Here is a 27,684-nt window from a genome sequence, read left to right on the forward strand (position 1 = left end):
CATGCAGGGGTGTACATGCACCAATCATAATCCCAGCCCACACCATCAAACCACAACCTCCATACAGGTCCCTTACAAGGACATTAAGTGGTTGGTATCTGGTTTCTGGTTCACGCCAGATGAAAACCCCGTGAGAATCACTGTTGAGACTATACCTGGACTCGTCCGTGAACAAAACTTGGGACCACTGTTCCAATGACCATGTACTGTGTTCTTGACACCAGGCTTTACGGGCTCTCCTGTGACCAGGGGTCAGTGGAATGCACTTTGCAGGTCTCCAGGTGAATAAACCATGTCTGTTCAGTCATCTGTAGACTGTTTGTCTGGAGACAACTGTTCCAGTGGCTGCGGTAAGGTCCCAAGTGAGGCTATCTGCAGTACTCCGTGGCCGTCTGTGGGCACTGATGGTGAGATATCGGTCTTCTTGTGGTGTTGTACATGGTGGACGTCCCATACTGTAGCACCTGGGCACGTTTCCTGTCTGCTGGAATCGTTGCCATAATCTTGAGACCAACATTGTGGCACATGGAGGGCCCGTGCAATGACCTGCTTTGTTTGACCAGTCTCCAGTCGCCCTCGTATTCTGCCCCTCATAACGTCATCAATACGTGTTCTTTGAGCCATTTTCAACACACAGTCACCATTAGCATGTCTGAAAACATCTTCACACTTACTCGCTGCACCGTACTCTGACATGCACCAACACACCTCTGCGTATGTGGACTGCTGCCAGTGCCACTGTGCGAGAACCGCAGGTCAGATGCACTGCATGGTCATACCCTGAGCTTATTTAAACCCACAAACCACCCACCAGAGCGTTTTTTCGCCACGTATCAGCATTATCCTTAATTTATGAGCATGATTGTAGTGTAATAAGCTGCTAGACTGTACTTATATAGTTGCACCATTTCAATACCTTCTGTCAAATGATGATCAGTAAGACAAAATATATGGGTATTGTTTATTGCACGAATGTCACTAATGCAAACGGATGAAAAATACAAACTTTGTCGTTTCCTAAACTCTTTGTTCTGATGTCACTGTTTTGTTTTCAACCAAAATTAGAGATTATAGGCAGTGTACTTGCAGATTTTTGACTTAAGTTAGTCCTGGAACTGAGGCTGGGTACCAAAAATTCTGTAGAGTTCTGCGTTTCCTAGTTATTGTGCCTCTTTTGCTTGCCTCTGTTACCACTGATCATGGTGGAGACACATCAGGTGGAGCAGGTTCTTGCGCTGCTTGACCCACTGATGGAAGGTCAGCAGTAGATGAAATTTCTACCATTGCTACTGGTGAATGGAAGAGTTATATCTTTCAGTTATTTTAATTTTTCCCTACAGGACTCCCTAGGTGCAATCCCTTTTATGGTTCTTATTGCTCATTTGTGAATAGTAAAGGAGTGTTTTGCTAGACTCATAAAACCCCAAAATATGACATTATATCGCACTAGACTATGCATAAATGCATAATAGGCACTCATCACCATTTCTTCACTGCAGGAATTTTTGAGCATTCTTATAATACATAACAGCATTTAATTAGTTTTTTATTGAGCCGTTATATATGTTTACCCCATTCAAGATGCTCATTTAACCAAATTCCTAAAAATTTAGTATTTCAAGTTTTAAATATTTTCTGTTTTCCTAACTTCACTATTATGTTAGGGACTACTTTATTTGATGCATGCCTTTAATTCACCCATACCGTTTTCTTCTCATTAACAAATGGACTGTTTTCTCAAAACCATTTAACTACTTCATCATTTGTTATTTCTATTTTTTGTGTTAAGTCAGTCACATTCTGAGCTTTGACAAAGAGCAAATAGTACAGAATCAGCTTGCATTAAATAACTTGGTAAGTCATTTATGAATATCAAGAACAACAGGGGTGCTAACACTTATTCTTGGTGTACTCCATGAGTAACTTTCTCATATCCAGAAAAGAAGGATTTACCTTCATTAACTATTTCCACTTTCTGGTACCTATCAGGTAAGTATGATTTAAACCACATATGAACACTGCCAAGGACTTCATAGCAGTATAGTTTGTCAAGCAAAATTTTATGATCAATAACATCAATTGCCTTAGATAAGTCCAAAAACAATCCACAGTTTATTTCATTATGATGAATGGAATTTAGAACAATTATAAATAGTGATTTCTGTTGATCTATTTTTTCTAAAACCATTTTGTTCACTGACAAATATTCCACTTTTGTTCAAAAAAGCAGAGAGTCTTTCGTACATTATTCTTTCAACAGTTTTTGAGAGAAGAGACAACTTTGACAAAGGTCTGTAGTTTTTTACATCATAAGAATCACTGTTATTATATACTGGTGTGGGAGTCATCAGAAAAACATCTGTGAATGCACAATTAAGCACAGAATTATTCTGTGACTACGAGCGCATGGACAATCTGCTTTACTCGTAGATTTTTATTAGTATTCTTTGTATTGACTTAGATTTTTCAGTTGATTGGTGTCAGATCTTTAGGAAACAAAAAGTTATTGCCTGACTACTACATTGAATCTCTTTAGCAGATGGAGGTAAGCTGTAGTTGGCTAAAGTGATGACCCCGTATACTGAATTCCATTTTAGACAAGCAAATGCAGCACCGTTTGGTATCGTCTACTGCAGAGTCGGCGTGTCCGTGTGACACACATAGTACTATGTATCAGCGCGATGCTTTGTTGAAACACATCAAAGATTTATGACGAGACATTGAAGACAAGGAAAGCACTGTGTTGAACTTTTCTATTGCATCTGCCATTTGGCAAATAACACTAGCAAGATGAAGATACACCCACCACAGTTCATTCCTGATAAACTGGAATTATGGCTTGCAATTCTCGATCTTGCAGTTCTCGATCCAGCACCATGGCATTGTAAATGAAGATACCAAATTTATGATCGCTGTTACTGCGTTCGACAGTAAAACAGCAACAATCAGTACAAAAATAATACTCCACCCACCCGACACACAGAAGTATACACATAAACAGTTACTCCTTGAGCGACTACATCAGCTGCTGGAACAACGTATCCAACAGGCACTTCGGGATTTTGGTGGCACCAGTGAAGCTTAGTCGGTGACACTGTGTTGCCAGCTATGACACTGCAACATGTATGGCACATACAGTTGCCAGAGACAGTTAGAATGGGTGTGGTGCTCTCTGATGCAGGCAATATTTCATCATTGCTTTCACTAGCAGACAAGATCTATGCCTCTTTAGATGTAGGCATCATCTGTGACTTTCGAACGCAGCAGTACAGACGTTCAGGAAGCTGCAGCGATACAACGACGCCAACAAATGGATGTTACTCAACAATTGGACGAGCTACAAAATCACATTGACGACTTTCGGCGACAGATATTGGCGTTCCTCAGAGGCAAAGCAGCCACATACAAGAAGAGTGAGGAAGATAGCAGTGTGTCTATGGCACGTATCGGCTGATACCACCGTAGCTTTGGAAACAAGGCAACACGATGCACATCACCCTGCACTCACCCAAATGGCAACAGCAGCCGGCCATAGGCACTGCCGGTTGCGAGTTCAAGCACCAACACCTACCACTGCAAGGTTAGAGCATTGACAGGAAACTACTGGTGAGTAACCTTTCTTCTTTACCTTCGCTGTCCCACCGACTTTTTGTCACAGACACTAAATCTAGCCATGCTTATCTAACCGACTCAGGCTCAGATGTCAGTGCACTGCCTGTTGGAAGTTGTGGTGTTAAGCTTGTTCCAATTCAATTGAAGCTCACAGCAGCAAATCAGACTTCAATAATGACTTACGGAATATGCCAGATAGACTTAGACCTCAGTTTCCAAGATCGTTTTACATGGACTTTGGTGATTGCCGATGTGTCAGATGCAATATTGGGTGCAGATTTCTTGATTCATTATGCAGTTGAAGGAGACATTGGCTCGTCGAGCATCTGTTGGGGTAAGCAGAGCAGTAAAGGCACCCTAGGACCAGGTTCTCTGACTACATTCGATGACAGACAGGGAGTGATGCCACATGTAGCAAACTGTGAATCCATGCTGTGTGCTCAGACAGTTAAACACAACACGGTCCATCACACCAGGACTACATCTGGTCAACCAACATCTCAGCACCTGCACCAGTTAGCTCCTGATCGTTTCACTGCAGTGAAGGCAGAACTTGAAGAATTCTTGCACTTGGGAGTCATCCATAGATCCGACACCCCATGGTCATCACCATTTCATCTAGTAGAGAAGAAAGACTGGTCCTGGATACTACTGAGCACTCAATACCCATACTATTCCTGATCGCTATCCAGTACCATTATATTAGGGATTTTATGCATGTACTGGCAGGTGCGACCATTTTTAGTGTCATTGATTGCCAGAAAGCATATCACCAGATACCAGTAGTATTTGCTGATATACCAAAGACAGCTGTCATGACACCATTTGGCTCATTCGAATACATCTGTATGCTGTTTGGTTTGAAAAATGCAGCACAATGTTGGCAGTGGTATGTCAATGAAGTACTAAGAGGTTTACCATACTGCTTTGCATACCTCGATGATATCATGGTCTTTTCCACATCTGATAAATTGCACAAACTGTATCTAAAGACTGTTTACCAACACACTGATGCATACGGAATTTTGGTCAATGAATCAAAGTGTTTATTTCAGTGATGTCAGGTGCCATTTTTGGGATACTCAGAGACAACAGCCAGTACCAGCCCACTGCAAGATAAACTTACCATTATTGAGGAGATGGTTCGCCCATCGATTATCACCAACTACACCGGTTCCTTGGAGCACTTATTTTCTACAGACAACATTTGCCTAATGCTGCATCCATCCAGGCACCTTTGACATCAGCACTAGCCGGCAAGGATGCAGTGGGCAAACGACCTTTGCAATGGACACCAGAGATGTTGATGGCATTCTATAAGACCAAGGTGTGTCTATGTCAGGCACTCAAGTTAGCACACCTGGTTCCTCAGGCACAACTGGCAATTGTTGTGGATGCTAGCTAGCTAGCCATTGGCACAGCTCTACACCAGTATGTCAAAGGCCACTGGCAGCCCCTGGGCTTCTTCTATAAGCATACATTATCACAAGTTAAATGGAGCACTTACAATAGGGAATTTTTGGCAATTTATGAAGCTGTCAGAAATTTCCAGCCAAGTGGATGCCAGGCCATTCACGGTTTTCACAGACTGCAAGCCAGTTACCTTTGCCTTCAGTAGGAACAAGGATGGCTGCTCACCACAACAATTTAGACAACTTGAATTCATTGCCCAGTTCATGTTAGACCTGCAGCATATAAAAGGAGCTGAGAACATCATGGCCGATTTCCTGTCTTGGTTGGAATCAACCTCTCAGGCTATTGACTATAAGGAGCTAGCTGCTGTGCAAGAGACAGACCAACAACTCGCCAAATTCCATTGTGACAGTACAGCCACGTTATGTATGCAGCAAATACAACCTGCTGGTGAATGTGTGTGAGTTTGGTAAATGTATCACAGGGAAAACCGAGACCTTTTGTACCTAAGAAATTGCGATGGCAATTATTTGACAGCATCCATGGGCTGGCTCATCCAGGAATAAACGCCAGCATCAAACTGATGACGGATAGATTCGTGTGGCCCACTATAATGAAGGACTGCTGCAGTTGGGCAAAAACATGCTTAGACTGTCAGAGGGCCAAGGTTGGACGATATGTGCACAAAGCGGTAGGAGACCTCCCACTTACAATGTAACGTTTCACATATGTGCACCTGGACATCATGGGACTTGTATTGCTGTTGGAAGGATACTAAGGATACTGTTACCTCCTTAGTGCAATGGGGCACTTCATTATATGGGCGGAGGCAGTTCCATTATTGGACATTTGTGCAGAAACAGAGGCATGGGTATTTCTTTCATCATGGATCACATGTTTCGGCTGCCATTTACACGTCACCACAGACCAGGGGCATCAGTTCGAATTGTGGCCAACCTCTGTGGTTTCCACCATCGTCATACCACAGCTTACCATGCAACAAGCTACAGAATGGTGGAACGCTGGCATAGGATGTTACAAGCTGTTTTAATGTGCCTCACACAGTTTTGGTCATCAGCTTTGCCACTGGTTTTGTTGGGCCTTCGTATAGCATTAAAAGCAGATTTAGGAGCATCCACTGCAGAATTGGTTTATGGTGAACCCTTAAGACTGCTCACAGAATTCTTCACTGATCAAACCGGGGCATGACAGACCAAATTTCCTTATGTACTGCAAATGGTGCTTCAGCATTTGGCCAGGCTTCGCCCATCTGCTGTGTTCAGACATGGGGCGGTAACTATATTCGTGCACAAAGATCTATAGTCATGTACACGTGTGATGCTACAGACAGACGCTGTCAAGTCACTGCTCCAAGCCCCCATATTCTGGGCCCTGCAGAGTTCTCTCCTGAGATGAACACACCATGCATATAGAACAAAATGGGAAGACCCAAGTGGTATCATTGGAACGTGCCAAACCAGCACTTATGTTATTGACTGAAGAGGATGAACACACTGAACACAATGTGTCACCTACCACACTACTGGATACAGATGACATTGTCTCAGTGCCACGAGAGGAAGTAGCACTGTCACTACCCCAGCACCAGAGGCTGAAGAAGTCCAAGCAATGCCTTCAGTACACACAAGAGCCTGATGGCGGGTGAAATATGAATACCCCCACTTTCCCGGAGCTCTGCTCTATTGTGGATTTTGGGGGGGGGGGGGGGGGGGGGCTGTGTAGGGAGTCGTCAGAAGAAAATCTGTGAATGCGCAATGAAACACAGCATTATTCTGTGATGACGAGCACATGGACACTCTGCTTTACTCTTTGATTTTTATTAGTATTCTTTGTATTGAATTAGATTTTTCAGTTGACTGGTGTTAGAGCTTTCAGAAATAAAAATTTATTACCTGACTACTATGTTGTATCTCTTTAGCAGATCAGATAAGCTGTAGTTGGCTAAACAGGTTTTATTATTGACAGCTTAAGTTCTCTAGAGAAACAACCAGTGCTGAAAGAAGCATTAATTATATCAATGAATAGAGGAACAATATATTTGCTGTGTTCAATTACTTTATCAGGAATGCCATCTGTACCACAGAAAAATTTATTTTTTAGTTTTCTGATTGCATTCTCTGCCTCTTGTACTGTTACAGGATACAAAAATATGGCTTTAGGATTTAAAGAGGCGTTATGATTACCTATTATGTGACTTTGGTTTCTTACAAGATTTTGTACTGAAATTTTATAGTGGCTATTGAATAGAGTGGCAATTTGTAAACGATAAATTATAGTTTTGCCTTCACTTTTAAGAACAATGTTGACGTTTATTGCTTTGATTCTGCCTAAGTTTGCATTTATCACATTCCAAACTGATTTCTTTTTTCTTCCTACCCTTGTTTGTGTTGATGTATGAATTGTTGCTTAATTTTTTTTTGCTGCTGGAATGACTTTCTTATACATTTTCTTTACATACTGTTTCAGAGCTAGATTTTGCCTAGCTGATTTAATGAACTTCCTAACTTGCTCTGAAGATTTTCTTATCCTTGTGTTATCCAAGTGTTAATTCTGGTTCTTACATTAATTTTCTTTAGAGGCAATGCAGTTTCATAGTTATGCTTGTAAAAAGCTGAAAATTACTCAAACTTTATATCTGCATTGTCATAATTATCCAAACCCCAGTCTGAATTTTTTAACATGAATTAAAAATCCTAATGTTATCCTCATTTATAATCTTCTGTAGAAGTATTTCTCACTTCCCTTGGAATTTGTCCTGAGTACATTATTTACACTAAATTTTATTGCTTCATAATCTGAGAATCCAGTCTCAGTCACTTCTACACTATGCTCAAATGTTTTCAAGTACAAAAAATGTTTGATCAATTATAGTTTTAGTGATCTTGCACCACCTATCACAATACAGTTGCTTCCAGACTGTAAGGAGCTTTCATAATTGTTTCAGAATTTCAGATAAAGGCGCTCCTGGTTTGACAGTGCCAGTTACATTAAGTTTTGGTGACCATTACGTAAAATTTTGGGGATTCATTTACCACTACTATCTGTAAAAGCATGTATTTTACTATTTTTCTTTGATATTTGGGTACATGCACAGTTTACGTGATTTATATTTCTGTTAACAGTGTGTTTCACATTCATTTCATTGTTACATACAATGGATGATATGCATAGCTTCTCACCGCCACTGCCTTTCCTAATGCTGAACTTAGATGATATTTCACCATTGTGTCAACACAGTGGTTTTGAATATTCATTTCCACATAACGGTATTGGTTCAGTCTCTTCACGCATGGAAAAAGCTTTAAGTTTGTTTTTAATCACCAGTTGTTTGATGTTTTCACTTTCTGCTGATTGTTTTGTGCTCGAACTTTTGTTTTTATATGGTATGTGGGGGAGTTGGAAAATAAGTTTCCCCTGTCGACTGTGGTCAGAGTTGTGTGTGAAAGGAAAAAAAAGAGAATGAGACATTAAAGATAAGACATATCTTTATTTTTCTACAAAATTTCCAAGTACTTTGAGACATTTGTCATACCATTTTATAAGCTTCAAAAAGCCTTCCAGGAAGAAATCAGGGCATTGCATGTGGAAGAAGCATTGAACGGCTTGTTTGATGCCAGCATTGCTACCAAAGTGCCTTCTGCTGAGAGGAAACAGATGAAAGTCACTTGGTGCAAGATCTGGACCGTAAGGCGGATGATGTAGGCACTCCCAAACAAGAGTTGCAATATGATTTTGTGTTGCCGTCATCTTATGTGGTCTCGCATTGTCATACAACAGCAGAATGCCAGATCTGAGAAGGCCAAGCCGCTTTTTCCAAATCACCTCTTTCAATTTCAACACAGTGGCACAGTACCGCTCAGCATTGATGGTTGTATCCTCCAGAAAGTCCAGCAGCAAAACTCCATTGGCGTCCCAGAAAATGGTAAGTAGCACTTTACCTGCAGATGGCACACTTTTGAACTTCTACATCTACATGATTACTCTGCAATTCACATTTAAGTGCTTGGCAGAGGGTTCATCAAACCACAATCATACTATCTCCCTACCATTCCACTCCCAAACAGCGCGGGGGAAAAACAAACACCCAAACCTTTCTGTTCGAGCTCTGATTTCTCTTACTTTATTTTGATGATCATTCCTACTTATGTAGGTTGGGCTCAACAAAATATTTTCGCATTCGGAAGAGAAAGATGCTGACTGAAATTTCGTAAATAGATCTCGCAGCGACGAAAAATGTCTTTGCTTTAATGACTTCCATCCCAACTCGCATATCATATCTGCCACACTCTCTCCCCTATTACGTGATAATACAAAACAAGATGCCCTTTTTTGCACCCTTTCGATGTCCTCCGTCAATCCCATCTGGTAAGGATCCCACACCGCACAGCAATATTCCAACAGAGGACAAACAAGTGTCGTGTAAGCTGTCTCTTTAGTGGACTTGTTGCGTCTTCTAAGTGTCCTGCCAATGAAACGCAACCTTTGGCTTGCCTTCCCCACAATACTATCTATGTGGTTTTTCCAACTGAAGTTGTTCATAATTTTTACACCCAGGTACTTAGTTGAATGGACAGCCTTGAGAATTGTACTATTTATCGAGTAATCGAATTCCAACGGATTTCTTTTGGAACTCATGTGGATCACCTCACACTTTTCGTTATTTAGCATCAACTGCCACCTGCCACACCATACAGCAATCTTTTCTAAATCGCTTTGCAACTGATACCGGTCTTCGGATGACCTTACTAGACGGTAAATTACAGCATCATCTGCGAACAACCTAAGAGAACTGCTCAGATTGTCACCCAGGTCATTTATACAGATCAGTAAGAGCAGAGGTCCCAGGACGCTTCCCTGGGAACACCTGATATCACTTCAGTTTTACTCGATGATTTGCCGTCTATTACTATGAACTGCAACCTTCCTGACAGGAAATCACGAATCCACTCGCACAACTGAGATGATACCCCATAGGCCCGCAGCTTGATTAGAAGTCGCTTATGAGAAACGGTGTCAAAAGCTTTCCGGAAATCTAGAAATACGAAATCAACTTGAGATCCCCCGTCGATAGCGGCCATTACTTTGTGCGAATAAAGAGCTAGCTGTGTTGCACAAGAACGATGTTTTCTGAAACCATGCTGATTACATATCAATAGATCGTTCCCTTCGAGGTGATTCATAATGTTTGAATACAGTATATGCTCCAAAACCCTACTGCAAACCGACGTCAATGATATATGTCTGTAGTTCGATGGATTACTCCTACTACCCTTCTTAAACACTGATGCGACCTGTGCAATTTTCCAATCTGCAGGTACAGATCAATCGGTGAGCAAGCGGTTGCATATGATTGCTAAGTAGGGAGCTATTGTATCAGCGTAATCTGAAAGGAACCTAATCGGTATACAATCTGCACCTGAAGACTTGCCCGTATCAAGCGATCAAGGTATCTACTTCTAAGAAACTCATGCCAGCAGCTGTTCGTGTTTCGAACTCTGAAATATTCCATTCATCTTCCCTGGTGAAGGAATTTCAGAAAACTGCGTTCAATAACTCCGCTTTAGCGGTACAGTCATGGGTAACAATACCATCGACACTGCGGATTGAAGGTATTGACTTCTTGGGGACAGGTGATTATGGATGTTTCTACTCCATGGGTGCGGCCTTCGATTCGGGTGTGTAATGGTGGACCCACATTTCATCCCCCATCACAATCTGAAACAGAAGGTCATTGCCTGGTAACACAAGAGCTGTTCCAGTCTGAACACTGTTCCATGTGTGTCGGGGTCAGTTGGTGGGGCACCCATCATGCTGACACCTTCTTGTATCAAAGAATGTTGTGGATGATCTTGTGAACTCGTTCATATCCGATTTCAAGTTCTGTTGCTACTCCATCGATGGTGATATGACAGTTCGCTTTAATCATGTCATCCACATTCTTGACATTTGCATCTGTAGTGTCCATGTGCATCCGTCCAGGTCTCGGTATGTCCTGCACTTGCTGACGTCCATCACTGAATTGCTGGCACCATCTCCGCACCATTTTCCTTGACATCACACCTGACCCATACATCTCAACAAGGCAGTTATGAATTTCTGTGCCTGATACTCCACATGCCCATTCATAGCGGATAACAGCTCTCACTTCAGCCTTTGACTACGACTCCAAAACACACCTTCTCTCCATAGCTCTGGGAAAAGACTGAGCAATGGGTCTCCACTTTGCACAGGCACTGCAACAGCGCTATCTGCTTGATCGTGGTCGACCTCTACCAAATGGTGTATTGGTGTCTTGCATGTGCGTGTTCACCTGCCATGTCGTCTTTCGCCAATATCACACAACTCTGCCCACAGTCGACAGGGGAAGCTTATTTTCCAACTCCCCCTCATATTTTAGTCCACTCATTTGAATTTTTAAGCGGAAAAGAAGTGGACCTTTGTTTGCCTACTCATTTCTTTTCAAAGTTCAGAGGTATCACTACTCAATGCACTAATGATTAACTGAAGGCTAGAAACACGCTCAGTTAACTTTGTGATTTCGGTTATACAACTCATACATACTTAATTTTTACTGTAATTTTTTGTGTTTTTTGCGGGAACACATTCATTTGCAAACACAGTGTCGCAATTTTGCTCACGGAAGAGTATGTAGTTTCAATCATACCTCACTAACAGGAGGCAGACAGTTGAATTCTCGAACAAAGATGGTATTAAAGTTCCAACCAATGAAACTATGGTCAATTATGGTGTCCCTCAAGGTTCATATTATTTATCGATCACCAGCATCTGAAGCTGCCTAATGCCATACTTGTATTGTTTGCAGATGACACACACTTGCTTTTCTGAAATCCATCTCTTCAGGTTGTAAATGACAGTCTACCAACAGGCTAATTTTCTGGATACACAAAAAAATTATTAATAAACAGAAAGAAAACTGCTCATCTGTTTTTCACTGCATCCAAAAACTGCCCTGCCTACTTGAAGCCCATGTTAGTTGGTGATGAAGCAGTGGAGCAAATCAGTGAGATTAAAATTCTTGGGGGATGGACAGACAATAAATTCCAATGGAATACTCACAGAGAGAAGCTGCTAAAGAAACTGAGCAGTTTGTGTTATGCTTTTCAGAGTCTTAGTCAGTCCTGTGATATCTCAACCATAGAAACAGATTAATTTGCCGTAGTAAACTTAATTCTCTCCTATGGAACCCCATTTTGAGGGTCAGTGTCCAGTAAAATTTTATATGCGAGAAAAAGATCTTGAAGATAATGACACAGATGCTTCCACATATCTCCACTAAGCCTGTTTTCAAGGAATTGAAAATATTTAGAAAGTGTGACTTTCGTTGATAAAAATTTGAATATATTCAAGACCAATGAGTCTATTGAGGGTCATAATACACATTCTAGTGCAGACATTCACCTTAATAGTCAAAGACTGACCAAACGTTTGCATGGTGTAAGAAAATGGGCAATTTGGCAGTGTGCTTTACAGTAAATTACCCGTATCAATTAGAAAAAGTAGGAATGTATTTAGGAATAAAGTGAAACAAATCTTACTTACACACCTTTTTATGCTGATGATGAGTCCCTAAAATCCAATTTGTTGAAACAATTCTAGTACTTTTAGTCTACAATGTGACTGTACTATATTATGTCTAAATCTATAAGTTTAATTGAATAGTATGAAATTGGTGTGAGTTGTGCTACTATGATTTTGTGTTTTATTTTTAATTTTTAGTGTTGCTAATTGCAGTTTCATGGAGATTTCATGATACTTCAGTGATACAGTGGCTTTTTGTCTTCTGGTATAACTGGATGGAATTGTAGTGGTGAACCATTTATATGATAGTTTAAAAGAAAAGTGTGGGTCCCAGGTGGAAGGGAGGGGCAAATATATCTGCATCTATATGGGGGAGGAGGGGTGGGGGGAGGTTGGTTCCAGATGGCTGGGGCTGTGAAGCAATCAACAGTCTATGGTGTTACAGTGAGCAACATGCTCTGCCATAGGGTGGTGATACAGGGTCTTAGCCTGATTTGGTGGTCATTCCTATTATTTACTTTTATTGCCAATTCTACGTTATTCACCAGCCACACTGGACGGACAACATCAAGATACAACATTATCAAAATATATGACTACAACTCTACTATGATAGTAATTTAATACTGCAAGACATATTTAAGTTATAAATTAGATTGCAATAATATCACATCAATAAAATAGATACATAACGGTTGCTGTTGGAGTCATGGAACTGAGCTGCAGCTCAAGTAAACAATATGCTATTACTAGAGAAGAATTCTTCAATTTTGTAGAAGGGTTGCTCTTTTAGCTTACACAAAATAGTAGTTTTAAACTGCTCCCATGTAAAGACTGAATGTCATAAGGTAGAGCATTAAACAGTTTTAGGGCCACCATTGGGAAGCTGTTTTGTGTCTTTGCTAATCGACACCTTGGCATGTCGATATTGTCTTTTTTGTGAGTGCTGTATTTGTGAACTACATTTCTCTTCTGTAGATATCATGGTTTCTCTTTATGTGGAAGAGGCAGTTCAATATATACTGGCTGTAAACATCAGAACTCCTAACCTGGTGAAAATTGGTTTACAGGGGTCTATTTTTTTGCTTAAAGTAATTATCCTCATTGCTTTCTTTTGAAATAAAAGCACATTCTTGCAGCCTGCAGAATGGCCCCAAAACAACAGCCCATAACTGATGTGGCTGTGGAACATTGCATATTACACAGTTAGCAGGTACTGTTCTGGTACTATACTTTTCAGATTCCTCAAGAGGTACAGGACCTGTGAAAGTTTGGAACATATATGTTTGGTGTGCTGTTGCCAGGTTAATTTGGTATCAATGAGAAAGCCCAGGAGTTTAACATCTGCTGTGTTGCCCAGTTCTCCAGTATTGCTGAGGCTGCATATCATCCTCTGAGGTTTTTCTTCATTAATTTTCATTTTGTTCATGATAAACCAGGCCTTAGCTTCATTGAACAAGACTTCTGCTTGTTGGACTGCCTGTACAACATTCTCTCCTTTTGAAAACAAGGTTGTATCATCTGCAAACTGCAAGGTTTGCCCATTGGAGCCTATGTCATTTACAAAGATAAGAAACAGCAGGGGCCCTATTACCGATTCCTGTGGCACGCCATGCTGTAGCCTCTTCCCACCTTGCACGGAGACAATCTGTTGTCTGTTTCTCAGGTAGGATTCAATAGTTTACAGGACAGATCCCCCTAAATTATATGTTTTTAGCTTTCTGAGCAGGGCCTTGTGTGGGATGCAGTCAAATGTCTTACTAAGGTCACAGAGTACTAGTGCTGTAGACTCCTTGTCTTCAAAACCCTGACTTATGTTTGTAACTAAGTCAAGTACAGCTGTTGTTGTTGACCTGCCATTCTGAAAGCCATGTTGCGCATCATAAAAGAGACTATTTCCTTTGAAGTAACTCAATAGTTGCTCTTTCATTATCGACTCCATTACCTTTGCTAGTTCTGGTATTATAGATATGGGCCTGTAGCTTGAAACTTCATGTGGACTGCCTTTTTTGTAAACAGGCACTGTGCATGCTATTTTCAGGAAGTCTGGAAATTCTCCTGCACGGTGGCTTTTATTTATTACTACTGTTAATGGCTGTGCAATTTAACTGATTATTGTTTTAACATAGTACAGGACATGCCATAAATATCAGGGCTCCCTGAAGATTTGTAGCTTTTTACAATTTAGTATTTCTTTTGGATACACTCTCTTCCACATTACCCTGCTGCATTTATTCTCAAATTTCACAGCAGCTGCAGGATCTATTCCAAAGTCAGGAATTTCATCTACTGTGTTTTCCACTATTTTTATAAAATAGTCATTAAACTCATCTGGACTGCAAGAATTAGAGCAAGAGGTGAGCTTTTTCTTGTGCTCATTAACCAGATCCCATGCTGGTTTACAAGGACTGTGAGCTGCTTCAACAAATCTGGCATTGCTTTCCTTCTTTGCTTTTTCTACTTCCTTTCTGTAGATCCTTTTGGTCTGTAAATAACTAGAGTACAGCCTATCCTTAATATCTATATCTTTCGCAGCTTTGACCTTGTCATTTAGTATTTGGACAATACATTTTATTTTGGCTAGTCTAGGAGTACACCACCTCTTTACTTTGTTAGTTTCTTGTCTAAATTTTGAAGTATTTGAATATCTCTTGCGTTTTAATGGAAAATGTTCATCAAATTTCACTTTAAGGGTCTGGAAAATGTGATTGAATGCAGAATTTGGTGGCAATTCATCAATTATTTGGTGCCAATCTATAGAAGACACTGTAGTTTTGAAATCATCTAAGCTTTTCTTTGTAATAACTCTATTTCTGAATACACAATTTTAATGCCAGCTGGGAATTTGTTGTGTACTTACTGAGTTTGTCCATAAGTTCATGATTACTGTATGGTGATCTGCTAGTATAGGGTCCACCACACTTACTTTGTAGTCCCAACTATTTAGGTTTGTCACAATTGTGTCAAGACAAATAGCTCCTCTTGTTGGTAGAGATTTTCCTACGAATAGCCCACAGCTGCTTACTAAGTTCATGAAAGTTCTTGCTTTATCATTATCTTCTCCAATATGAATGTTGAAGTCTCCACATAAAGCAATTTTTGTCCCTAAGTGCACTAAGTGACACAGACAGCTTTCCAACTGGTCGAGGAAATTTTCAAAATTTCCATCTGGGGAACAGTACACAGAAACAACAATTATGTTGGCATCTGACAGTCCCAAAGCAGCTAATTCTAGGTCTAGATCTACACAAAATTTACTTAAGTCAATTTTATTGGCATTGAGTTTACTATTTACATACACAGCTACACCACCATGGATAGTAGTTTCTCTACACCATGCATTCACCATTTCTATATATTCAATGTTTCTGTAGTATTCTGTTTCTGGTTGGGCTAGCCAGTGTTCACATATACATAATACATCAGGCCTCACTTCATCAACAAACAGTGATAATGTATCAAGTTTCGTTCTGAGGCACTGCACATTTACCCTCGCTATAACTAAGACAGCATTTTCTTCAATGATACCATTTCCTTTTTCAATGGAATGTTCTTGGTCTTGGGAGTTTATCACACTGGTGCAGTAGGCATCCTCCGGAATAAAAAACGTTTTATCGCAATATTATTCAGCCATATACTGTTGTCCATTATTTTATCTTTTAGGTCGAAATCAACACCAATTTTGAAGCTATTATTTATTCCCTTTGTTTCCAGTTTTTCAACTGTAAAAGTGTTCAGTAAGAAATGGCTCTGAGCACTATGCGACTTAACTTCTGTGGTCATCAGTTGCCTAGAACTTAGAACTAATTAAACCTAAATAACCTAAGGACATCACACACATCCATGCCAGAGGCAGGATGCGAACCTGCGACCGTAGCGGTCGCTCGGCTCCAGACTGTAGCACCTAGAACCGCACGGCCACTTCGGCCGGCGTTCTGTAAGAGGTTAGTTACAGTTTCAGCTGTGGTGCCAGCCGTGGAGAGCCAGTTGGTAGCCATGTTGCCTCTAAAAGCTGTTCATTAATTGTAGAAATGCTGCTATACAATAGAGGTTTGACACATAGCCATGCAATTTATGAGATAAGACATAGCAGTAACAGGACTACAATAAAATGTTCTGTTTCCACACAAGTGACGTGTGTCAATATTAGTGTTTTAGGTGTTTGACATTGGATAAATTAGCAAACAACCATAGTGAAATGAATGTACTTCAGCTCTCAGCAGCAGAAAATTGAGAGTATAAAAATATTTTTACAGATTGAAGATACAGAAAACATTTCTTAACAAAAATCTATCAGGCAAAGAATGTCAGGGATTTCAGCGTGTGTGTTATTAAAGCTTGGCCATGCATACTGAACAGCAAGAAGTTTGTTAATTCTTTAATATTCAGCAGGTTGAGTAATTCACAGGAATTACAGTTAACCTACAAAACGTTTGAGGTCCATGAAATGAATAGCAACACATGCAGGCTAGAGGTACAACATTTCAGATAGAGAAAAATTGTATACACTCAAAAAGGAAATGTCTTTCACATGTCTGCAGCAACTGCACAGTACTTTTAGAGCTAAAATAAAAGAGAACAAAGAAGCTTATCTTTTTAAATATGTTAGAAGAGACTATGAAATACATAATACCAGAAATCATTCATTGTTTACATAATAATAAATATTACAATCATTGTATCTTACCAAAACCATGTATATAAACTGTTACCTACTCTCTGAACTTGCCCATGATTTGGTACTTAAAAATGACTCAATATTTAGTTTAAAATGTCAGACATTATCACTGAATTATTTGCTTTGCAGTATATGTCCCTGTTGATGCAGCCATTGGAAGTGCTTCTGTTTCCATTATGATAATGACCTCTGGCATAAAACCATATCAATGGAGAATACGAGCTACACAAATCAACTGTAAGGAAAATGTCAACCTTGCAGGTATGAATAACAATGTATCAGATTAAAATCTGGACAAAGAATGTAAACAAGAGATGTAAGTATTGCAGTTTGATTTTTGTAAACACACACACACACACACACACACACACACACACACACACACACACACACACATACACATACACACACACACACACACACACACACACAGAAAGAGAGAGAGAGAGAGAGAGAGAGAGAGAGAGAGAGAAGTCTTTATAAGCATCAAAAGAGTCAATAACAAAATTTTCTGAAAAAATTCCTATTACTAATACATGAATTATCACACACAAGAGAATTGCTTACAGGTAAGCTGCCTTCACAAGGAAGCATGTCTTACCAACATATATTCGTACAATGTTTCTGAGGCTAGTTCTGTGAAATACCATTTCAGAAATTGGACAATGGATTTGTCACCTCCAGAGATGCCTCTGTGCAAAGTAATAATCAAGTGCTGTCCATGATGGTCTGTATTTGGACCCAACTTTTGGGAAATTAACTGCTCTTGGAAACTTTAGTAAATGAGGACATAATACAAAATAGTATATCAACAATCTACTCTTGTTACTAGCTGAATCCTACAATGGACCATGAACCTAAGTTAGTTATTTTATAAACTTATTGGTATAGGGCAAAACAATTTATACCTTCTTCAGTAGTCTATTATGGCAAGAGTACATGGGTCAACAGGCTTTATACTTGCCAGGGCCATAAGAACAGTGAAAAGAAATATTATCTCCTCAATTTTTTGGGGCATTTTGGTTCCCTCCAACTGATGAATTACTAGAAATAATGGCCTGTGACCATTGGACTTAGTAACTCAACAACAAACTGCAAGTTATTGGTCAAAGAAATGAGAATTTTACAAAATTAGACAAATAATAGCAAGCAATATCTAGCAAACAAGAAATTAAGAGTACTACACTTCACACTGGGAATGTGGAATTGTCAATTCACTTAATGGCCATTATCTCTACCCATCATTTTCATGCAGTGCAGTTAAAAAGTTGCCACAAACGTGATGCTGTTGAATGAAAACCAGATCACATAGTATTTGAATTCCCAGATGATCACAGCGAACAGACAGGCAGTGTTTGGTAAATATATAAGTGAAACAACACATAAAATAAGGAAAAGGTGACCACTCACCTATAGTGGCTCAATGCAGGGATCTTAGTAATGCTTAACAGACAACAGCATTCACACCAGCTTTCAACCATTAGCTCTTTTTACACCAATAGTACACACGTTCACATACACAAAGACACAGACATCAAAATGCACACACCCTAGTCATTGGAGTGTGTGTTTGGGTGTTGTGTGTGTGTGTGTGTGTGTGTGTGTGTGTGTGTGTGTGTGTGTGAATGTGTATACTATTGCTGTGAAAAGAGCTACTGTCCAAAAGCTAGTGTGAATGCTGTTTTATGTTATGCATTACTGTGCTCCATGTATTGATTCACTATAGGTGAGTGGCTGCCTTTATCTTACATTACATATTGCTCCATCATGGAATTTCCATTGTTGTTATATAAGTGAAACAGTTAGAGACTGACATAGTTGAACCACACTTAAAAGTATCAACAAAAGTTCAGCATCATTCTATTAGACATGGGCATTAAGTAAAATTGATGACACCTGCTTGAGTATGTATGTTTGCTGCAGCAGGCCACACACCATAAGTCAATGGACGATCAGGAATGGCATGATCATTAACCAGCAGCTTGGAATTACCAGAGATGGACTGTATTCAATTGCCACTATGATTTGGGCTACATCTAAATACATACTCCCCAGCCACTACATGGTGCCTGGTGGAAAATACCCTGTACCACTGCTGGTAATTACCTTTCCTGTTCCACTTGCAAATGGAATGAGGGAAAACTATTGTCTATAAGCCTCTGTATGAGCCTTAATTTCTCTTAACTTATATTTGTGGCCCTTAAACTATATGTACATTGGTGGCAGTAAAACTGTACTGCGGTCAGTCACAGATAACAGTTCTCTAAACTTTCTCAATACAGTTTCTCCAAAAGAACATAATCTTCCCTCCAGTGACTGCCATTTGAGTTCATAGAGCATTTCCATAATACTTTCATGTCGATCAAACCTACTGGTAACACATCTAGCAGTATGCTTCCGAATTGCTTTGATGATTTCCTTTAATCCAACCTGATGGGGATTCCAAACACTCAAGCAGTGGAACTTCCTCGCAGATGAAAACTGTGTGCCCGACTGAGACTCGAACTCGGGACCTTGGCCTTTCGAGGGCAAGTGCTCTACCATCTGAGCTACTGAAGCACGACTCATGCCCAGTACTCACAGCCTTACTTCTGCCAGTATCTTGTCTCCTACCTTCCAAACTTTACAGAAGCTCTCCTGCGAACTTTGCAGAACTAGCACTCCTGAAAGAAAGGATACTGCGGAGACATGGCTTAGCCACAGCCTGGAGGATGTTTCCAGAATGAGATTTTCACTCTGCAGCGGAGTGTGCGCTGATATATCAGCGTACACTCCGCTGCAGAGTGAAAATCTCATTCTCGACTCAAGCAGTATTCGACACTGTGTTGCAAAAGTGTTCTGTATGCAGTCTTATAGATGAGCTGCACTTTCTTAGAATTCTCCTAATAAACCAAAGTTGACCATTTGCCCTCCCTTCAGCCAATATTATCTGCTCATTCCATTTAATGGTGCTTTGCAGTGTTACACCTAAATATTTAATCTACATGATTGTGTCAGGTAACACAACACTGAGACCATTTAGTGGTCAAGGGAATGCAGGATTCGGTTACGATTGTGGATGGGGCCATAATCAGTTACTATTGGTTGCATTTTACAGTTACACACATTTATTTTTAAAACAGTAATCCCAGACCCAACAATGAATTTAAAAAATACCACACGTTATTAATGAAGGAATAAACAACTGTGTAAATAAGTGTTTTCAGTGTGTTACAGTTTAGCAAATCACCATAAAATACAGATACAAATAAGGTTTTAAAAAAAGCCACTGTGATCATGGCTGAAGGCTTTCATGCCAAGAATGGCAATAAATTATGAATTTTTAAGAACTCGCTGCAATTTACAACTTACAGGTATTGAAATATTAAAAGGTAAGTGGCCACAAACGCAGCAGAAGGTATCAGACAACAGGAATGGCAGTGAATAAGGTTTTCAAAGCAAATGACCATAATCATGGCTGAAGGCCTTACATGCCAGAAATGGCAATTATATAAAAAAAATTTTAGAAATCTGGTGTAAAACAGCAAATACAAGCAAAGGTTAATTAAAATAAACAAGCAACTGACCACCAAATGGGTGAAATAAGATGATGGCAAACCTTGAAACACATCCCTTACACTGCTAGATTTATTCTAGAAGGCAACCAGAACTATTAACTAGACAGACATAACCTTTAATGTAGGCATTACAAGGTATGGTAACACATAATACAGTAATAAAACACAAGGACCAGTTACAGACGGTGCTCCAGGAATTGACCTCTGAGAAGGTACGGCAACAAACTCTTTCTATGAGATAGGCAGCCAAGAGTTGCATTCACTTCACAAGATGGTAACTCAGACTAGGGGCAGTCTAACAAATGACTAATGATAATCTTGCTGGAGCTACCTGATGTCCAATAATCCAAATGCAATGATGAAGCAATACGCCAAAGCTGGAACCGGTGGTCTGCACTACATCCAGAATACCCCGTTTATAGTCCCTGGAACGATAAAGGAATCATTACCACCAGAGTAGAGGAATCACCAACTGGCCTACAATCAAGAAAGCTGTCAAACTACACACCTTAACGGGCAACAGTGGCAAGGTGAGGAAACGTACACTGTCGTTACATACACTAACCACCAAGGCAGGTAACTGGGGTGTTAGCAGCCACCAGCCAAGAAAAATTACCACTGGTAACAAATTGTAACAAGTTGAACGCCGTAAGTAGTAATAAGAAGTCAAGGAAAGCTAATCGGACCCACCCTCCCTAAGCATTGCACTCGCTGCTCTTCATCTCGGTGACACTACGAGCAGCAACATGAACGCAAGTCACTGGAGAATTGTGAGATATCACAATAGTGGAGGTTTCTCCACTTGGATTAAAATGCACTCAACTTAAAGCTTGCTGGATCCGGTTTACGACGAGGTCGTTCACCCCTCGTGACCACAGCCCTTCCATCTGGCAGTCCACGTATGACGCCAGCAGTCCCGGTGTGTTCTTGCCCTGTGCGGGCCTGACTCCTCCTGCGTCCCCAACCGAACTGCCCACTCACACGACCCGGAAAAATGATGACATTGCCCCAAAGATAGGGCAACAGTACTAGATATTGATAATTGCCATGGCTGCCACTAGCAGAAAGGCAACGCTTGCAAAACCGAGAGGTGCCAGTCAACACGAGAAGAAGACAACCAACCGCAACCATGCCAACTAAACGATACAGAGGGTGGAAACTTACAGACAGCACCAACGCGAGCCACAGCATGGCTCAACACTAATACCATATTCAAACATTACAGAATTGTTTTTACTACTCATCTGAATTAGCTTACATTTTTCTGCAAGTAGAGCAAGCTTCCATTCACCACACTTGAGAGAAATTTTCTCTAAGTCACCTGTATGCTACTACTGACACCTTCTTGTACACTACAGTGTCATCAGCAAACACCTGCAGATTTCTGTTCACAAAATCCACCCGATTGTTTATGCATATAGAGAACAAGAGCTGTCCAATCACTCTTCTCTGGGCTCTCCTGATAAAACCCTTGTCTTTGATGAACACTCACTGTGCTGGACAAAATATTCAGTTCTATCACTTAAAAAGTGTTCAGATCACTCACATGTCTTAGAACCTATTCCGTACATTGGGACCTTTGTTAACAGCCTGCACTGGAGGACTTTCTGGAAATCTAGAAATATGTAATGTACCTGTTGCCCTTCATCCACAGTTTGCAAGATATTGTGTGAGGAAAGGGCAAACTGATTTTGAGTTTTGCTCAAGTAGTGCTTTCTAAATCTGTGCTGTTTTCTGTCTCAAAGAAATCTGTTATGCTCAAACTAAGAATATGCTCAAGAATTCTGCAGCAAATTGAGTTTAAAGACACTGATCTGTAATTTTGAGGATTCATTCTTTTACCCTTCTTATATACAAGAGTCACCTGTCCTTTTTTCAGCTGCTTAGGATTTTGCTCTGGGCAATAGATTGATGATAAATGCAAGCTAAGTACGGGGACAGTGTTAAAAAGTGGTCTCTATAAAACTGAACTGGTATTCCATTCTGACCTGGTGACTTATTTGTTATCATTTTTTTCCAATTGCTTCTCAGCACAAGGATTGCCTATTTCTATGTCATCCATATGGGCATCTGTGTAATGGTCAAATGATGATACATCTGTAGGATCCTCCTGCAGGAACAATTTCTTAATGTGACTTTAAAATTTCAGCTTTCCTCTTGCTGTCTTCTATTGCCACACCAGACTGACAGACAAATAATTGAATAGAAGCCTTTAGCAGTTTTATGTTGGATCAGAATCTTCTCTAGTTCTCAGTAATATCTTTCTCTAACATATGACAATGGAAGTTGTTGTACAGTAGGTGCATTGATCATTTTATAGATACACAAATTTCTGTTAACTTTTCCTTGTCAACATTTCTGTGCTCTTTTTTGAACTAATTGTGCAACACTTTCTATTTTCTCAGTATTTTCTGAATTTTGTTATTAAACTACATTGAGTCTTTTCTGTCCTTAATCCACTTATCAAGCACCTACTTCTCCAGAGGATGAATTACAGTCTGTTTAAACTTTCCCTATAATTCCTCTACATCTGTCATATTGGAACTAGAAGATATCCATTCACTGTCTAAGTAGGATGCTAACAACTGCTGATTTGCTGTTTCCAGCATAAAAACTCTCCTAGCCTTCTTGCTGGATTTATTGACTTCAGTAATTATCATCACTATAACAACATCATGATCTCTAATCCCTGTCTCTATACTGACAGTGTTCATAAGGTAGAACTACAACATCGGAAATATTTCCATTGTGTATTTGTTGTCAAACTATCTGCTCAAGACTGTTTTCAAAGAGTATGTTCAGAAATACATCTACAACTGTATGACTACTCTGTAGTTTACACTTAAATGCTTGGCAGATGGTTCACAGAACCACTTTCCATTTCTCAACCAATCCGTTCTCAAATAGCATGCGGGAAAAATGAACATCTAAAACTTTCTGTGCATGCTCTGATTTTTGTTATTTTATTACTATGGTCATTTCCACCTATGTAGGTGGGTGTCCACAAAATATTTTCACATTCAGAGAAGAAATTTTGTGACCAAAATTTCATGAAAAAATCTCACCATAGTAAAAATTTCCTTTGTTTTAATGATTGGCAGCCCAACTTGCATATCATATCTGTTATACTGTATCCTCTATATCATGATAATATAAAATTAGTTGCCCTTCTCTGGACTCTTTTGATATCCACCATCAATTCTATCTGGTAAGGACCCCATACTGTGCAACAATACACCAGAAAGTGATGGACAAGTATAGTCTGGGCAGTACCTTTAATAGATTCATTGCATCTTCCAAGTGTTCTGCCAATAAAATGCAGTATTTAGTTTACCTTCCCCACAATATTTTATGTGCTACAGTTCCAATTTAAGTTGTTTGTAATTATAATCCCTAGGTATTTTATTGAATCAACAACCTTTAAATTTATGTGATTTAATTTTTGACCAAAATTTAATGGCTTCTTGTTAGTACTCATGCAGAGGACCTCTCACTTTTCATTGTTTGATATAAATTGTCATTTCTTTATGATGTACAGATATCTTGTCTTGTCTTGCAAGTCATTTTGATCTTCTGAAGACTTTACTAGATGGTAATCAACAGCATCCTCTGCAAAAAATCCAAGATGGCTGCTCAGATTGTCTTCTAAATTGTTTATGTAAATCAGGAGAAGTAGAGGGCCTATAACACTTGCTTGAGGGAATGACAGATATCACTTATGTTTCACTTGATGATTTCTTCTCAGGTACTATAAACTGTAGCCCTTCTTACAGGAAATTATGAATCCAGTTATACAACTGAGACATACCTCCATGGGTACACAATTTTATTAGAAGCTATTTATGAGGATTGGTACCAAAAGCCATCTGGAGTTCTAGAAATCAGCTTTAGATCCCCTGATGATTGCACTCATTATTTAACATAAATAAAGAGCCAAATGTGTTTGACAAGACTGTCTCTCTGTACCGCCTGCAAAGAATCTGTACACATCCTAGTATCTGCTTGCTAGGTTAAATTCATCTCCAGCTATGAGGAGCGATCAAAAAATTTTCATTTGAGGACATTGCTCCAGGTTATAAGCAATCTAGCTCAACTTCAATGTGGGTACATAAGCACCAACATGTATGCAAGGGATTAGTGGGGTATTCATGTATTTCCAATGTGCATACGATAAATGCCAGAACATGAACTATGGTGATATTATTACCAAATACATCCAAACGGGGTCATTCTTTCCTTGACTGCTGAAGGACAAACACCAGTAGACATCCACTGGAGAATGAAGAATATACATGGGACAGCATGTCTGTTGAAAATCACTGTTGTGGAATGGTGCAACAAGGGATGCTGCTGCTTCACGATAATACACATTTTCATATCCCAAATGCTGTAATGCAGACATTACATTGATTCAAGTGGAATACACATGAGCAGCCGCCCTGTAGTCCTTATCTCTGTCCTTGTGATTATCATGCTTTTGGTCCCTTAAAAAAGGCCTTGGAGGGGTGACAATTCCTGTCTGATGAGGATGTGCAGCAGGCAGTTATAAACTACTTCACACAGTAGGACACGGTGTTTTACCAAATGGGTATCTTCAACCTGGCGCATCAGTGAGATGTTTATCTCAGTGCTCACAGTGATTTTGCCTGACTGACATACTGATTCTGGACCATATGGCCTTCAAACAGAAACTTTTTGATGGCTACTTATAATATTTCACGATCAGAATATTTCCACCCTTCTGAATGTGGATTTTATGCAAACTGTGTTAAATTCCCCTGACAATGAAATGCAGAGGAATATAAGCTGTATTGGTTGTAATCGCTTGTTTTGCAGTAAATTTCAGTTGGTGGTGGATTACAGGGTGAGATAAAGATGTAGATTTAGTGTAGTGGTAGCAACTTGTAGTAGATACTCTCCATTGTAGGAACGGAAATCATCCACCTACTGTGAAGCATAATAGCAGGAAACACAGAGGAAGATTGGTATGAAATAGAATTACTTATTGTAGCAAAGTGAGGTAACATCATGAGGTAAAATATACATAGCACTGTACAAATGTAACATTATCACAGCCTCTTTTAGGTACTAGGTAACATAACTAGTAAATAAAATGAATAAATGAATAACTCCCAACAGGTCTCCTTCTTCTGAGTTAGATTCTCCACTTTGAAGAAGAGAAAAATGGGAAGAAGTAATATTGTACATAAATATTTCACATACTTCAGTTTAAAATTAATGAGTACAGTTCCACATAAAGAAACTGAAACATGTGGCACAAGTCTACAGGAAATTGTTTAATCCTAATGGTGCATGTGCATTAAACATTAACAGCCTTCATCAACCAGATGACTTCACTAGAGATGCTGCTAAAGGTGGGACAGCAATCTATGTGAACTATGAATACCATCCCATGTCTGTCCATCTATCAGTAGTTGCTATAAAAGCTGAAATGTTCCGTTCATCTCATCCTTAGTGCTTCTGTGGCATCATGCAAAGTTCACCCACAATTGCTGTCAGAATCTATGAATTCTTGACAATGTGCAGCACATGAGACAAATTATATGATATATAGCTCTGCAAATTAACACTTCAAATCACCAGTGAAATAAACGAATGTTGTTGTCTCCTATTAGACCAAACCAAGACCATCTAAGTCATTAAATGACTCCTCCAGCTAGCTAGTGGCTCTGACTGTTATGTGGCCCCTTCCTACCATGTATGTGAATTCTCACTAAACTGCAACACTTGTTTATAAAAATGGCAAATGACTAAGCCAGATTACATGCCCACAAATGGGAATGCACTTCCAAACTCTATCAAAGCTTTCAGCACAGACATAACAACTTCATTGATCACAGTACATTCCTGATTTTATATTCAATAATCTTGAAACATCACCTACATCCCACAGGCACCACAACTCCTCCATTCATTCCCAGAGGCCAACAACAGACTCCAGAATTACACTTTGAAGTACCTGCTCTGTTCCAGATGGCACAAAATTTGCCTCCGACAGTCCATGAGGGCTGCTGGCTGACAGTGATTTCTGTGAGTTCCAAACTGCTTCACAAAGTTATTCTGCATCCAGACCATTCTGACAGTCAGCTTCTGGAACTGAATACAAGCATTTGAATTCATCACTTCCTGCTCCCACTAATACAGTACTCAGTAAAGTGCTGCTCCTGCCAGGACTTAATTTGTTCTTTCAAGTAGGTGCCGGTAAGCACCGATCACAACCAATTTAGAAAACATGCTGACCGACCAGCCTATCATCTTAAGACTGGATGAAAACACCTTTTCCCAGATACTGGAAACCAGCTGAACAGGTTGATCAGACAGGTGCACCTGTGAAACACAGCCACCTATTATTTCAGCAAAAAGTAAAATTATTTATCATCTAACTAAAATTAAACTCTTTCCGAACAGGCCACAAAAGGCCCAATGGTATGGGCCGGCTGCTGTGTCATTCTCAGCCCCCAGACGTCACTGGATGTGGATATGGAGGGGGCATTTATTTTCTTATTTATTTATATGTTAAGTTCCATAGGACCAAACTGAGGAGCAAATCTCCAAGGTCATGGAACATGCCAGTGCATGAAATTACAACATAAAAGTAATAACAGATAAAACTAAATGTTAATGAACCCAAAAAAAAGTCAATCCATAAGTTTAAGTAAATGCAATCAACAAGTCAACAAGAATCAGCTTAATTTTTCAAGGAACTTCTTGACAGAATAGGTATGACCCATGAGGAAACTTCATTTCAATTTGAAAGTGCATGGATTATTGCTAAGATTTTTGAATTTGAGTGGTAGCTTATTGAAAATGGATGCAGCAATATACTGCACACCTTTCCGCACA

At 39.7% G+C, this 27,684-nt stretch overlaps 1 protein-coding gene across 1 annotated transcript in view; it reads left to right on the forward strand.

Moving 5' to 3' along the window:
• Positions 1-27,684, forward strand: part of LOC124722964 — a 355,252-nt gene that overhangs the window by 260,452 nt on the left and 67,116 nt on the right. Inside the window, exon 5 of the mRNA XM_047248133.1 lies at positions 17,393-17,524. Coding sequence (XP_047104089.1) covers positions 17,393-17,524 — 132 coding nt within the window. The remainder of the gene's footprint in view (positions 1-17,392; positions 17,525-27,684) is intronic.

This window comes from Schistocerca piceifrons, chromosome X (assembly GCF_021461385.2).
Source record: "Schistocerca piceifrons isolate TAMUIC-IGC-003096 chromosome X, iqSchPice1.1, whole genome shotgun sequence".
In the NCBI taxonomy this organism is placed as follows: Eukaryota; Metazoa; Arthropoda; class Insecta; order Orthoptera; family Acrididae; genus Schistocerca; species Schistocerca piceifrons.